The sequence below is a fragment of the Centroberyx gerrardi genome, chromosome 14 (assembly GCF_048128805.1).
Source record: "Centroberyx gerrardi isolate f3 chromosome 14, fCenGer3.hap1.cur.20231027, whole genome shotgun sequence".
In the NCBI taxonomy this organism is placed as follows: domain Eukaryota; kingdom Metazoa; phylum Chordata; class Actinopteri; order Beryciformes; family Berycidae; genus Centroberyx; species Centroberyx gerrardi.
This window is the reverse complement of record NC_136010.1, coordinates 16204432-16218446: the sequence shown is the minus strand read 5'-3', so window position 1 is coordinate 16218446 and position 14015 is coordinate 16204432. Positions and strand designations below refer to the sequence as shown.

Sequence of the window (14015 nt, the reverse complement as noted above, 5' to 3'; positions counted from 1 at the left end):
TTCTCCCTCTTACATGTGTAATTTAATGCCTCACACATCATGCAGTTCTGTGATGAAAACCAGCTCAGTGGGAAATACCAGCTTATGGATATTTCGTTAATGTAAAGGTGCTATTCCACCTGCCTTACTGAACAAATCCCTTACAAAAAAAAAAATATGCTTAATCGACTCAATTTCTCCTCCCAGCATCGCCACAGTAATACTCCCCCTCATCCTCTCTGGTGTCTAAGTAATGCTGTGTTTCTGTTCTCCACGCCCCGCACGCTGTGCACGTCTGAGTTAGCGCTGTAGTGCAGAAATGCTTCATCAACTCAGTTTCCTCTTAAACTCTCATTCCTCGTACCTGTCCCCATCTCCTCGCCCTATTGTGTTCCTCCCTCCCTCTCTCTCTCTCTCTCTCTCTCTCAGTGAACGTATGGCGGTGCAGATTTATGGAGCCACCCAGATGCTGGTGGCCACAATCCAGCCTGGAGTAGTGACAGTTCCTTCAGAAATCAGCATTAATGATGTTATGCACAGATTGGCAGGTGTGAGTGTGTGTGCGTGTGTGAATTTGAGGAATTGTCAGTTTAGAAGTGGTAGTATCTTTGATGAGGATAGACTACCACATGCACCGCTCAGCAGTACAGAAACACACTACATCCTCAATGTGACTCTCTCTCTCACTCTGTGAAATCAAATGGTTTCCATGAGGAGTTTCATTCCAAAATGTTACATATCCCTTTTGGAAATCAATAATTTCAAAAACTCAGATGATTCAATTCACTCATACCTGTAGCAGTGATCCATACTCTATGTTGAAGGCTTTGGATGAAGTCAGTCCATGGACAAAACACTTCTACATGTCTCATTGGATGACTACTTTATCACTTTAGGAACCAACCTAGGACACTTAGGAGAGGGCACCTTCAGTCTCCTCCACCCAGACCTCCAGCCATATGTGGCCTAGTTAGAGTGGGAGTGTTGATGGGACTGTTGGCAGTGTGAGATGGTGCCCCTCCTGCTCTACTTAATTACCTCTGTGATGGAGTGGTTCCCCCCCAGCAGAGTCACCATGTCACACTGTGTCAGGGGCAGGGCGGACACGCCGAGGTGACCGGTCTCACCTGCCTCACCTTCCTCTGTCTGTCTTGTCAGATCAGATTAATAATATAATCTCAACCACCTGAAAGCCTTTTGCTTCTGCCTCTGGTTAAGTAAGGCTTTGACTGTCTTTCTCTGCTTTCCCTCTGTCTCTTTGTTTTTCCCTTTACTACTTACTGACATTGTTTTGGTGATGACACCTCTCGGTAAGTAAAGGTAATCACTATCTCCTTTGGTCCCTTTTGATACAGTAAAAGAGGCATTATTGATTGTCCTGGACTTCATTAGCAAGCTTCCTGGTTGTTTATTGGATTGAACACAGCACACAGCACACATGCATGGGTGGAGGATGGAGTGGATAAAGTGGAAGGCACTGGGAACCCAAACTGTACCCACCGAGACTATGCCAGAACACATTAACTGTTGCTGTAGCAACCATCTCCAAATCAGAAGAAAACTCGAAAGCTTTGACCAAACTAATTTCTCAAAATGTTCTCGTTCCCTCTCTCTTCCTCCCCTGTCTGTCTCTGAAGGCCATGTAGAGGATTCTAATTATATTTTTAGAAAAATCCTCAAGAGGAGAACTGTTTTAACTCTGACGTTATCAGTGCTGAGGTGGTGAAGTTTAACAAAGAGTTAAACGTAGAAGTAGAGATTCTCTGAGACTTTTCTTGCCTCCAACTATGATGTCTTCATAAAATTCAACACATCACTCTTGTAAGAAAGGAAATGACAGATACAAACTCTCATACTATAACAGCACAATTGTATTCGCTCCAGTACTATAATCGACAATGACACTGTGAGCTGAACTCCAACCTCTCTTCATGGGGACTCGTGTTGCTGTGTGAGATTAGAAATGTTCCCCTCTGCTACCAGCCTGGGCTTCAGGGCAAGACTCGTTTCACGCCCACAGATTGATGCAGAATGTGGCAGAAACAATTAGCATTTGTTCAGGCCAACATAACACATACATCAGCACTATAATTTGATGAGCTTTCTGGGGGTCTGATAGAGAGCCGTGTTACGCCACAACATAGAGATCACAGTAAACACCATATTCCAGGATAACTATGAATAATAACTCTTGAGCATTCCAATAGTTCTTGAGACCTGAGCATGCACGGCATTAATCAGCAGTGCTAATGTATTCATGAAGGATGAGGCAAACTGCTGTCTGAACGGAGGCTCCCAGTGTGTCTGAGGTGGCGGAGGGGGGTTGCTCAGGTGAACGGGGCTGAGCCAGCGTGGAAACCCACTTATCACCCAAAGCAGAAACAGTCTCATGCATGCCCAGAATTCTCAACGACATGGGACCGATGTGGAATTTGAACAAGAGCAAAGTGCAGCTTATTGATGTGAATACAAACTGAAAACAGGCTTCAAAACCTTCTTACTGTGTACATGTGTGTATATATGTGTGTGTGTGTGTGTGTGTGTGTGTGTGTGTCTGTGTGTGAATGATGTGTGCTTGCCCAGCTCAATAGTGATTTTCTGTAACTAAAAGCTGTCTTTTCTATATGACATTTTTACCTTTTACCATATAGCAACCATGCATGGTTACTCATTTTGTAATGAAGTTGCTCCTTGGAGCTGTTTTCAGGTTCTCTGTGCTGAGACTGAGTACATTGCTCTTTGCTGGCTGAATGGCTGTTCTATTAAGGAACCTGTCAGCAAAGCAGTAAAATAAAGTTAAATGATTCATACCATCCCGCCCCCAATTAGCTGGTTTACCACAAACCTAATTGAACTGTGACACAAGAGAGTGTCCACTAAGACACGGAAAGACAAGTGGAAAAAGTGAGGATTGTGGGATTAGTTTAAGATAAATAAGACTTTTGATGTCATACAGTCAAATGTAGCCCTACGCAGTACATTTAGATGGAAACACGTCCTGTCCTGCTGATTTACTGAAGCCTTGATAGGTAAAGATCCCCCAAACAGCACTGACTGATCTCAGCCGAAAGATCAACAGACATTGCAGACATTTACTGTATGCATGTGGGTTCACGTGTCAGGAGTGAGGAAATGTAAGCTTAGTGTGCAGTGGCACTGGTCCGAGCAGCTTTACTATGCTAATGTGTGTTCTGCACATTTTTTTAAATCCTAACTGTATGTAGCACTAAATACTGACAGCAGCGGCGTGGCACTCTGCCCACAAAGAGCAGTTTATAATTGCGGGTGGAGTTTCTCGTAACTGTCCTGCTCACAAAGCGCAGCTCCGACATACAACTTGACCCGACCTGATGTAATCCACAAAGTCATTTTTGCTTTGCTCGACGAGGTCTTGACCGAGCGTCCTCCTGAGCGCTCATCCGCTTCTGAGCGCTCTCGTGCTGCCCGCTGTCCAAAACGGGCATTAGAGTGTCGGTGATTGTTGCGGAGAGGAAGCATTGTGGGAGGAACTCTGTGGATGACAAGCCGTTCAACGGGAGGGAGAGAGGGGCGAATAAAATTGCTCGGAGAAGCTCACGCACGAACCAGCGACGGAATCCCGATCTGTTTACCCGGTACCGGGCGCAGAGGAGCACCGTTGCGCAGTCTTTACGCACGTCCAGAGCAGCGGAGTGAGGGGCTGTCTGTCTGCCACCAGCATGTCAGCGGCAACGGCTTCAGTAGCTGATGTGTCCAGAACTGATTTTACAAACGAAAATGACAACCGTGTCCGGAATAATTCAGGTAAGACAGATAACCAAATGCTGTCTTATTGATTCATAACACTCTACTCGAGTGGGTGGGAGTGGGATAGGCATTTGTTATTTGCACTCACTTCTATTCTTATCATCACCTATCGGTACCTACTGTAGGATTTCACACTAACATAATTTGGGAGCAGGTAAGAAGGCGGACTCTTTTTGAGCAATTATACGCGCACCATTCAAAAATATACCCCCTCAAAAAAATCACTATAATATTCCTATAGGGATTTATAGTGTGTCTGTGCGTTTATAGTGACCTAATGTTATGTTTTATCTCGTGTGGTATCACTATAATATTCCAATAGGGAATTAGATTTGCTGTGACTAAAATTTGTCATAGGATTAATATAGTTATTGATTTTATTGTATTTTGTTGTTGGGTGTAAAACAGTTTGTGAGAAATATAACAATGATACATTGCATTATACTGTACATAGGCCTAATAGGCTACAAAAAGTCAGGTTTCTTGTGGAGGGGTGCAGTCAGATCTGGGGATATTTGACTGAAAATTGAATGAACACAACTTTAAGCCTTTTCAGTCTAAAAAAAAAACAAAACATACCATGCAATGTGTGCTGTAGTGCATAACCAAAGGAAGAGGAAGTGAGAGAGGAGGCAACATGGGTGGGTTTCAACCTGGCACGGCTACTTTCACATCAGTAACACCTTGCTTTCATTGAAAACCTCAGGCCAATGCACAGCTGGCCATATACATCACACACACACACACACACACACACACACACACACACACACACACACACACACACACACGCAAAAGTTACATAGAAGTGATGCTCTCTGCTTGCACGTCCTTGTGTTACATAAACTTGAATGGTGGGCTAATGCTGATGGCCTTGAGTGGTCTATTTATCCCAGTTCAGCCAGGCCCAGTTTCACTCTCTCACAGTGTTCAGAGCTCTTTGATCAGAAGCCAATAACTCTCTCTATCATACAAACACACACACACACACACACACACAGACAGACACAGAGACAGAGAGAGATGAGGGAGAATGGTGGAGCGCTCTATTGCACTGAAAAAGATGAGCTAAATGAGTCTACTTCACTTAATCTCAGTCAGTATCTCTCTCTCTCTCTCTGTCCATCTCTACCTTTCTCTGTCAGTAAAAAAGTAATGTGTGATTTACAGTACTGTATCACATGTGATTTACAGTACTGTAAGGACGGGGCACCTCTTGTGGTGGCAATGCTGCACTACACACTCCACCAGAAAGTGCACATCCCATCTCACAGATCTTCCTTCATTAGAGTGACAAAGAGCAACAAGATATCTCTCACGTCACAAGTCTGTTGTTTTCTGTTGGAAGAGAGAAGCTGTTTTCCTTCAATAAACAGGCTGATTCAGACTTGGACCTAGTCAGACTCTCCTCCCTCGCTCTCTTGTTGGAAATCACCGAACTGATGTCAGTGTTTATTTACATTCCAGCAGCTTGTGTCATTATGAAGTGTTGGTCCTACATTATAACTCGGGCCACAGTTCATCACTGCCAGACTGCTGGTGTACTCAGCTGACACAGTGAGACCTCGCCTCCTGTAACGTGCTGAGCTCTGTGCTGTATGATAACTGGTTGTTTAACATGGCTCCAGATGGCCTGTGCGTTTCCACCAGCCTTGCAGGCCTTTTGTTTAATGATTTATCACATTTCCTGCTTCGATACAGTTAGCATTCGATGCAGCAAAGCGCGCGGCGGTTACAGAGGGGGTTGTGTTTTTGTCACGCAGTGTTGTGCAGCCCCTACAGGGGTTCAGCACTGATAGCTGTGGAATGACTGTCCCATTCTGCACTGAATTTCAGCTGCAGTGCTCCATACTTGTTTATTGTTCGTACTGTTCACCCTGAATTTTGTTGTGCCACTTTTTTGCATTTTGAGCTGTCTGATCTTCTCCGTGAATTCAGATTTCTTTTTGAAAATGTATGAATTATACATGAGTGTAAACTTTTGTTAATTAATGCACATCTAACTTCTTCTGGTATTCGCTGGCCTGCCACATAGTGTAGCCAATCACAGCCAGTGTTTTGGTTGATATAATCACCAGCTCACCATCAGTTGTTTCTGTTAGGTGTCTCCCAGGGTCAGTGCATGCCCATGCCCCTGCCGGCCCTCGGCACCCAGAGGATCGTCCAGGGCAACGGCACCAATGTGGGCACAGTCATCTCCCTGCAGTGCCCAGCCAAACACAGACTGATAGGGAGCGACCTGGTCTGTGTCATGGGCACCAACAGCACCCAGTGGGTCGGGGAGACCTATTGTAAACGTAAGTAGCAATGGAGACTGAACCCTACAGCATGCACAACCACCGCAGCCTGAAGTTAATATAGACAGAATGAAACACATAGCGGGATTGTCATGCTGTTAGCCAGGTGCATGTTATCTTCTGAAGCCACTGTTCACATAGCGTATAACCAAAGTGTGTGGGTGGTGGCAAATTAAACGTTCAAAATGCATTCACTGGGAAAATTGCAGAGGCTGCAAAACTTTCCCCCAAACTGTCTGTCTTCTCATTATTCCGAAGAGACGGAATATATATTAAAGATTATGTGATGGGCACTCTGGCTCTGGGCAATGTCACATAAAGATGTGTACTTACTGTTGTGACAGTACTTGGCTTGCAAGGCTTAATACTCTCAATTATGACAATACATTGGAAAGAAAATAATTTATTGCTTGAGGATATATCTCATTAAAAGTAAATATTTCTGCTAATGCAGGTGGAGATGAATCATTTTGAGTAGGTGCACAGTTAGTTATTCTTTTGGTTATTGAGTCGAAAAAGTGAGCGCAGATTTTAATTATATTTCAGCATCAATCACCGTAGGAGGGCAGAATCTGTCTCATGTGAAATTTGGGAGAAATCGAAAATGAAATTCTTATTATGTTTTATTGTCACTTCCATGATGAGCTGGGAAGTGTGCTTTGTTGCAAAATGACTTCTATTTATTCTAATCTCTTTTTGCTAGATGATCATGAAAGGCTTGAGATATATTTCAGAAAATGAAGCATTTGCATTCTACGTGGCAGACTTTATCTGTAAAGTTTGGGCAAAGTGGCAATGCACTTTGTGTGATACCTGAGTTTGATCAGGAATACACACATTGCAGTGTGATGTGTGGATGCATCTTGTAAACCCACGTGGGCTGGGAACCTTGAGTGCATGACGTGGAAATAAAATCCATCAATTAATCAATAAATCAATCATCTATCCTCCCCTCTGTCACTCCAGCCCTGTCTCCCTATGAGGACTATGGTTTCCGTGTGGCTGTGTTGGCATCCATTGTGAGCTCTGCCATCATCCTCCTCATGTCCATGGCCTTCATCATCTGCTGTTTGCTCGACTGTGTCAAAGAGGAGAAAAAGAAAAAGCAGGAGAGGTGAGTGAGGCGTAAACGAAAAACGAAAGAGAGCTTCTCCAGAGATGAGAGTTTTCAGCCAATTTCCTGCGATACAATTTCAAACCCATACACTGATGCGCTGATTTAATCTTTTATTTTTGCCAGGGAGATGGATCTGTGGCACCGGGAGGAGCGGATGGAACAGCGGGTGGATAACAGGTCCCGCTACAGTCATAAGGGCAGGAACAACAACAACAACACCCAGGAGAAGGTCCTGTCGCTGTGGGACGACCACGACCCCGTCCTGTGTGACAACAAGAGGGCCTGCAGGTGAGAAGTCGCCTCACTTTTGCTTTATTGCTCAAAAAGGGCAAAGGAATAGCAAGACATACAGACCAGCAGAAACACTAAAGACCCTCTGCCTGTCTTTTCCTCCACAGATATCCTCAGCATTACGCCCGCGGTCTGACTGTCCCGCCTTCAGCCTGCAGCTTTGGCCCCGCTCCTCTGCTCGCTCCCCTGCCTGGCCGTGGCTACGACCAGCCTCTCCTGCCCCAAAACTCAGAACGGGAGCAGAACCCTGACCTGCCTCAGTACGTCGGACCCTCTTGGTCCTCCTGTCAAAGCCAGAACTCAGGCCTGGTCCAGATCTCAGCGGTGGGGCCCGGCGCTGGTTTGGTGTGGCAGTACGGAGGACAGGAGAGCGGTCTGTCAGTCGCGAACCAATCAGCCGCAGACGAGTCCTACAGGAATAATATCAACTCCGCCAAGGAATGGTCCATAAGGATTATATCAGTGTGAGGAGGGAGAATAAAGACCATGTGGAGATGAATGAACTGACCATCAGTCAAGAACTTGTTTACTATTGTCAACCTGGGCGTAAACCCCATGACCAAATCTGTACTACAGTATCAACTGTGTATCAATGAGGACTCCAGGAGGTACTCACTGCATATTCCTGGTCTTTTAGAGTGTTGAATGTTTGCGGTATTACCTGAAGGCTTTCAAGGCATACTGCGCAGATGGACGTACGTGCCTTTTGTGAATTGTGAGGGCGCACTGCCCTCTGTCGGAAAAGGGGAGCCATTGCACTTTCAGGAAGCCAGTCTTCACTCCGTACGAGGAAGGCTATTTCCTAATGTACTTGGATGACTTTTCCTTATAATTGGAGGAGTACTGAGGAAAGCACGCTGTCCACGCTGTAAATATGTACATATCATTTGAAGGAATGTGAATAAATCATGATATCTGTTCATAATGACTCACAGAGTGTATTGCAATGATGGGAAGAGCTTATGGTGTACATTTCCCTCTGAGGGATGGACGTAAATGTTTACTTATGACGTAGCTTACACTGTAGGAATTTCCTAGTACAAGGTGGTATAGAATAGACTGTATTAAAAGGTAAGGAGAATTGCATTAGGCCTATATTTCCTTTCTTTGCTGAGAATTAGAATAGAAAAGGGAAACAAAACAGGTGATTATTATTATTATTATTATATTATTATTATTATTATTATTATTATTATTATTATTATTATTATTATTATTGTTATTATTGGCAGGCCTAATTGATCAAGTTGATCATTAGCACATGGCAGAAGGGAAACTGATAAACGGTAGTCCTGTGGTTCAGTCAGTGTTTGCAGCAGCAGGCTTTCCTCCTGCTGTTCTGTTAATCTGCCTACTGTCGCTGTCTGCGGGTTATAATAAGCGCTGCTCGGGGGAAAGCGGGCCTGGAGGTCAGTCCGTGGCACCGGGCGCAGGGCGGCGCCGGTGGTCAAACGTGCTGATGTCAAAGGGACAAGAGACCGTCACACCGGGAAGAGCAGGAAGTTTTACCGGTTGGAGAGACCGTCGGTCGAAAAGGGCGACGTCAAATAACTCACGCCGTTTGTCAGCATGGCAGGTTTGTGAATAAAGGATAAGATGTCGGGGCTTATTTTGGATAATGTTCAGTAATCCTAGCGCACTGTTGCAGGACTCATGGATAACAGAGAGAGAAGGTGATGGCCACACTGTCCTGCAGGGCGCCGCTACCTGTTGCATGTCCTTCTTCATAATAATACAGTTTTACAAAGTTTAATCTTGATAATTTGGGCTTCATTTGAAAATTGTGGCTACTGGGCGTTACTTTCACAAGTCTTGAAATAGCGGGAAGTTCCCGTCCAGTAGGCTATCTATAAATAAAGCATGAGCAATTTAATATGCAGGTCTATTTACATTCTATAATCTATTGCGTTATGTCAGACGGTGCCATTCTCCTCATGTTTATCACTCACTCTGCCTTGTGTCAAGATACTTTATTAATTAATGAATAAAGTAAAACTGTATTATAAACATATCACCCACACTGGCAGAATATTTCAGTAACTGGACATATTTGCAGCAACTGCACTTTATCTTTCTAAAAGGAGACAATAAACCTCTTAGCATGGGTGGGTAACGCATTACAAGTAACGCACATGAGTAAAAAAGTAGTTTTTTTTAAGGAACGAGTACTTTTAGTTCCTTTTTTTAAACTGTACTTCTACTCTTTACTCGAGTATATTTTTGAGCCAGTAATCTACTTTTTACTTAACTACATTTGCCATTTATACCTTTGTTACAACTAGTCTGCTGTAAATGCGGGGATTGAGTGTAGGGGGGGAGAGCGCGCGAGGAGCACCTCTACTGCAGATGCCAAGCTGCCAGCTGCCTTGACCACGATGCGATGATGACGGAGCAAAACCCAGAACAAGAGGCAGCTTCCAACAAATGGGTATCCCCAAATGAAAAATGTGAATGGAAAGAAGTTTTCATTCTCTAGTTGATTGACTGAGGTCTTGGTACAGGGAGTAACACTACAGAACAGAAAATCTGAGTTTTAATTAATAGTATTGTATTCGGTATCTACTGCATTTTGGGGCTGTAATAGGTTTGGTTACTTTCATAATGTCTGTAAATACTAGAGTTAAACAGACTTATATTCTGTTTTATAAAGGGCTAAGAAAGTGCTGTTTTTTCATTATTTTGCACTGGCCCGCACACCCTAAAAAATATTAAAATGGAAAGTAACTTGTACTTTGAGTAATTTATTAACCAGTTACTTTTTTACTTTTACTTGAGCAGGTTTCTCAAATGGTAATTTTCACTTTTACTTGAGTCATTTTTTATGGGAGTAATTGTACTTTTCCTTGAGTATAGATTTTCAGTACTCTACCCACCACTGCCTCTTAGCCATTTATTTTCAGAACAGGGCCGATGCCAAATCCAGCTCCCGAAGAAACTACTTAAGACTAGACGCAAACTCTGCAGGCCTCCAGTTAGAGCTTTTTAGCATGCTCTAATTGTAAAAGGTCATAACCCGTTTCTAGTGGCCCTCTGACCTGGCTTATGTCTTTATTACTATTCCCTTCAATTTGTGGAATTTAGAAGTGTGTGTGTAGTGTATAGTGCATTAAACTATGTCTATGTTTCTATCTTCCTTGGCCAGACATTGACTGTTACCACGAGCAGCTCCAGAGGGACGCCCAGTTCCTGTGCTCAGATCAGAGGATGGACACTGAGCTGGTGGACAGCCTGGTGCTGCAGCTCAACAGGATCTACCCCCAGACACTCAGTGACAAGGAGGCCCACAGGGTGACTACACAGAGATAACGCTGTTTAGATATGCAGTGAATGGGGTGCTTCAGACAAATAACCATCCTGTTCAGTGATCCAATACGGCACGTGTCTCCCTGCAGTTCAGGAACCTGGGTGTGCCCACCAAGGTGCGACTGGCGGAGCTGCTGAAGCACCTGCAGGTGAAGGGCGAGGAGGCGTGTCATGAATTCTACAGAGGACTTCACATCCACGCTGAGGACGTCTACTTCAGCCTGCCCAGCAGAGTCAGACACAGAGGTACAACGCTGCTAAGAGCAGAGACTGCCAAGCCGAGAACCTCCCCTCTCACAAGATTTTATCCCACAGACCCACATCTGAAAATATTTTTGATACTGTATATGATTTAGTGCAGAATTGACTAGGTGTGGCGATATCAGTGGAGGCTGTGAAATCTATGTTCAGAACTGACCTCTTTATGCACGCCACGTCCCAGCTTCTAGTAAATGAAATGACAGATAGGTCTTCATTTTGCTGGCAACTTCCTCAGACCGCCAAGTGCTGCCACTTTACAAACTGCTAGCCTAGAAGACCGTTGTTTGTGTGTTTGTGGCTGTGTGTTGTACAAGTGTGCAAACATGCCATCTTGTGGGTTTTGGGTTCAGAAACTGTTTTCCATTCTCTAAAAATTCCTCCTGTGCATGATGTTATTACAGCAATTACCCTGACACATTACCTAAATGAGGGTCATCTTAACCTGAAGCGCTTCTCTCTGTATATCAGTTCCTTTGTCTGTAATTGGACAGCAGGTCCCTCTTTTTGTCTGTCATGCTTTCCTAGTTAAGGTTTCCAGTTTATCCAACATGTAAACAAAGTGAGACACATTAGGTAAATCAGACTAGCAACCTCCACAGTGTCCTATAATGGCGCACCCCCCACTGTGCAATTGTCCCGTCTGGCCACTGTCACTGTGTGTAGGCTTATCCTATTTAGGATACAGAGAGAAGCCGCTGAGAGAGTTGCTGCCTGGACAAAAGCAGTGCAGTCCAACTGTTGGATTTGATATTGCACACAGGCTGTTATTTTATGTGTGGGTGTTACCCACTAACCAATTTTCACTCTCTGTTCTAGAGATGGCAGACCCAAAATGGACTAACAGTGTGGCAATCCGCCGAGAGCGATATGTGCTTAATGAGAGGGGTAAATCTTATTAACATCTCACACCACTGCTGACTACAAGTACAGTACTGGGAAAAAGTCTTAGGCACCCTAGATTTTTTATATAAATTTTATCTTAGATGTTTATTTGTTTTCTGCATTAGTGTGTCAGTAGACTGCTCTTTATAGTAACTTTTTTGATATTTAGAAACTTTTAATTTCATTATTTTTGAAAGCATCTATACTTTACAGATTTTTTTTTTCACATGTGCCTAAGAATTTTGCACTGTACTGTATATTGCAGACATAGACATCGCCTAACCTAGTGCTGGCGTAACTTAATCTGTGTTGACTGCTGTTAATACGGCTGCATGACTACTAAGATGGTTTTTAAGTTGAGTGGTCTTTAGGTTTTTTGTGTGTGGGGGATTCCTCTGTACCCCTCACTGATCCATCTGCAGCCTCAAATAAGCCTCTTAAGCCCGACCGAGCTTTGTTCTTCGCCAAACGTAGTTGTCTGCTGAACCTTTTAACCCCTAGCATCACAATGTGGGCCCCACTGCTTTGCACTGCACCACCATTCATCATCCTATTACATCCAGCGCTCTGGCTTTGTGGGTCAGTTAAGCTCACGTGCGACCCCTCGTCCCAAACAGCTTCCTCTGTCCCGCATTCCTTTGAACAGTCAGGGGTTCATCCAGTGGGTCAAAGGTAATGTCAGACAGGGAATTGGGTCATCCATAGTGTATGGGTCTAATGAAGCCCTCACTCCCAGTCATGAGACACACACAGAACGAGACTTTTTTAATCTTTATTCTGTGCTGCTCAGTGTTTTAGGCTGTGAATAATATGAAAATTGTGCTTTTGTTGATCATATTTGGGCTGTACTCTTGACCATGTTCCTTTTTAAATGGAGTAGCCTTGTTTCATACCAATGTAGAGTTGCGCTTCCTGGATCCCTTTTGTTACTTCATATCAGGAGCATTTGTGTAGTCCATATAATCTGTTAGGAAAATACACCCCACTTATTCAAATAGTCTATCTCCCTGGCCTTGTAACTGATGACGAGAACTCTCACTCTCTTTTATCTCTCTCTTTCTGAAGGACCCATGTTCTTCCTGGGCTGTTTCAGCTTTGCAGTTGGTCTCGCAATGCTCTACTATTATGGAGGTGAGTCATACAGAGTGATAGAGACGTGTTTCTACATTTAGATTCTACATTGTCTTCTCATGAAAAAAAAGCGTAAGTGGAAGGGCCTATGAAACAACGTTAGAATATTGACGCATATTGAAAGCTTTGAAAGGATTCAAAGGGCTTTTTACTGTTTTATCATGTATTTTCAATTTACTTCCTCTCCTTCGTTCCCTCTTTAAATTTACATAATTTCCTATATTCCTCTGCTTTCATCCAGATTTCCTTGTCTCTCAGCCACTATCTCCATATCACTTTAAACTCATTCCCTTCCTGCTCTCTCTACCCACAGAGGGCGAGACACTGAGAGGTACCGGTGCATTTCTTCACTGCTCTGCAGCAGGACTCACTAGTGGGGCGAAAGACGTTTTCATTTCCTACGCTGACGTTGGAACCAAGAAAAAATGAGACCATCAACCATGAATGCTGAAGAGCTAACACTATGAGAGGAACAAGCCTCAAAATCTGCCACTTTGCTATGCCAAACTCTTATACTACCAGGGCTATAAGGTGCTATTTTATGAAATTGTACATATTTGTAAATACTAATTTACTTGTTTCTTAATCCCTGAAATTTCAATCAGAAGCTAAAATATGATTGACTGGACCCATTTCTGGGAGTGTCTTACATGAGTCCTATCTGAACAGACATCCCTTTACAGGATAAAATAGAGTGCATAATGTGCCACCTTAGTGCTTGAATCTATGAGTTTTGGCTGAATTAATTGTGTGCAAAGAGCTGAGTGAAATGAACATTAATATTGACAAAGCAGAGCGAGTGTGGAATGGATCTCACTTTGAATGAAATCTAACTAATCTGAACTTGGCAGCACTATATCAACACACTTTAGTCAGTCCCACTGTACAGTTTATTGGCATGTCAATCTCTTAAACACACAACAGCTATTTTCACCAGCTCACCTACTTATAGTGCCTTCTAAAGCTGT

The 14015-nt window shown here is 43.6% G+C and overlaps 2 protein-coding genes across 2 annotated transcripts; both read left to right on the top strand.

Moving 5' to 3' along the window:
- The first annotated feature begins 3361 nt into the window (after positions 1-3361).
- Positions 3362-8387, top strand: susd3 (sushi domain containing 3). The gene is made up of 5 exons (XM_071924605.2): positions 3362-3762; positions 5868-6062; positions 7029-7176; positions 7303-7467; positions 7578-8387. Exons 1-5 carry the CDS (start codon positions 3678-3680, stop codon positions 7936-7938), a joined length of 954 nt encoding a protein of 317 aa, XP_071780706.2. The 5' UTR covers positions 3362-3677; the 3' UTR covers positions 7939-8387.
- Positions 8388-8934: 547 nt separating this feature from the next.
- Positions 8935-13678, top strand: LOC139931176 (caspase recruitment domain-containing protein 19-like). Its single transcript, XM_071924612.2, has 6 exons — positions 8935-9046; positions 10613-10758; positions 10863-11019; positions 11851-11919; positions 12982-13047; positions 13361-13678. Exons 1-6 carry the CDS (start codon positions 9040-9042, stop codon positions 13474-13476), a joined length of 561 nt encoding a protein of 186 aa, XP_071780713.2. The 5' UTR covers positions 8935-9039; the 3' UTR covers positions 13477-13678.
- Positions 13679-14015: the final 337 nt, after the last annotated feature.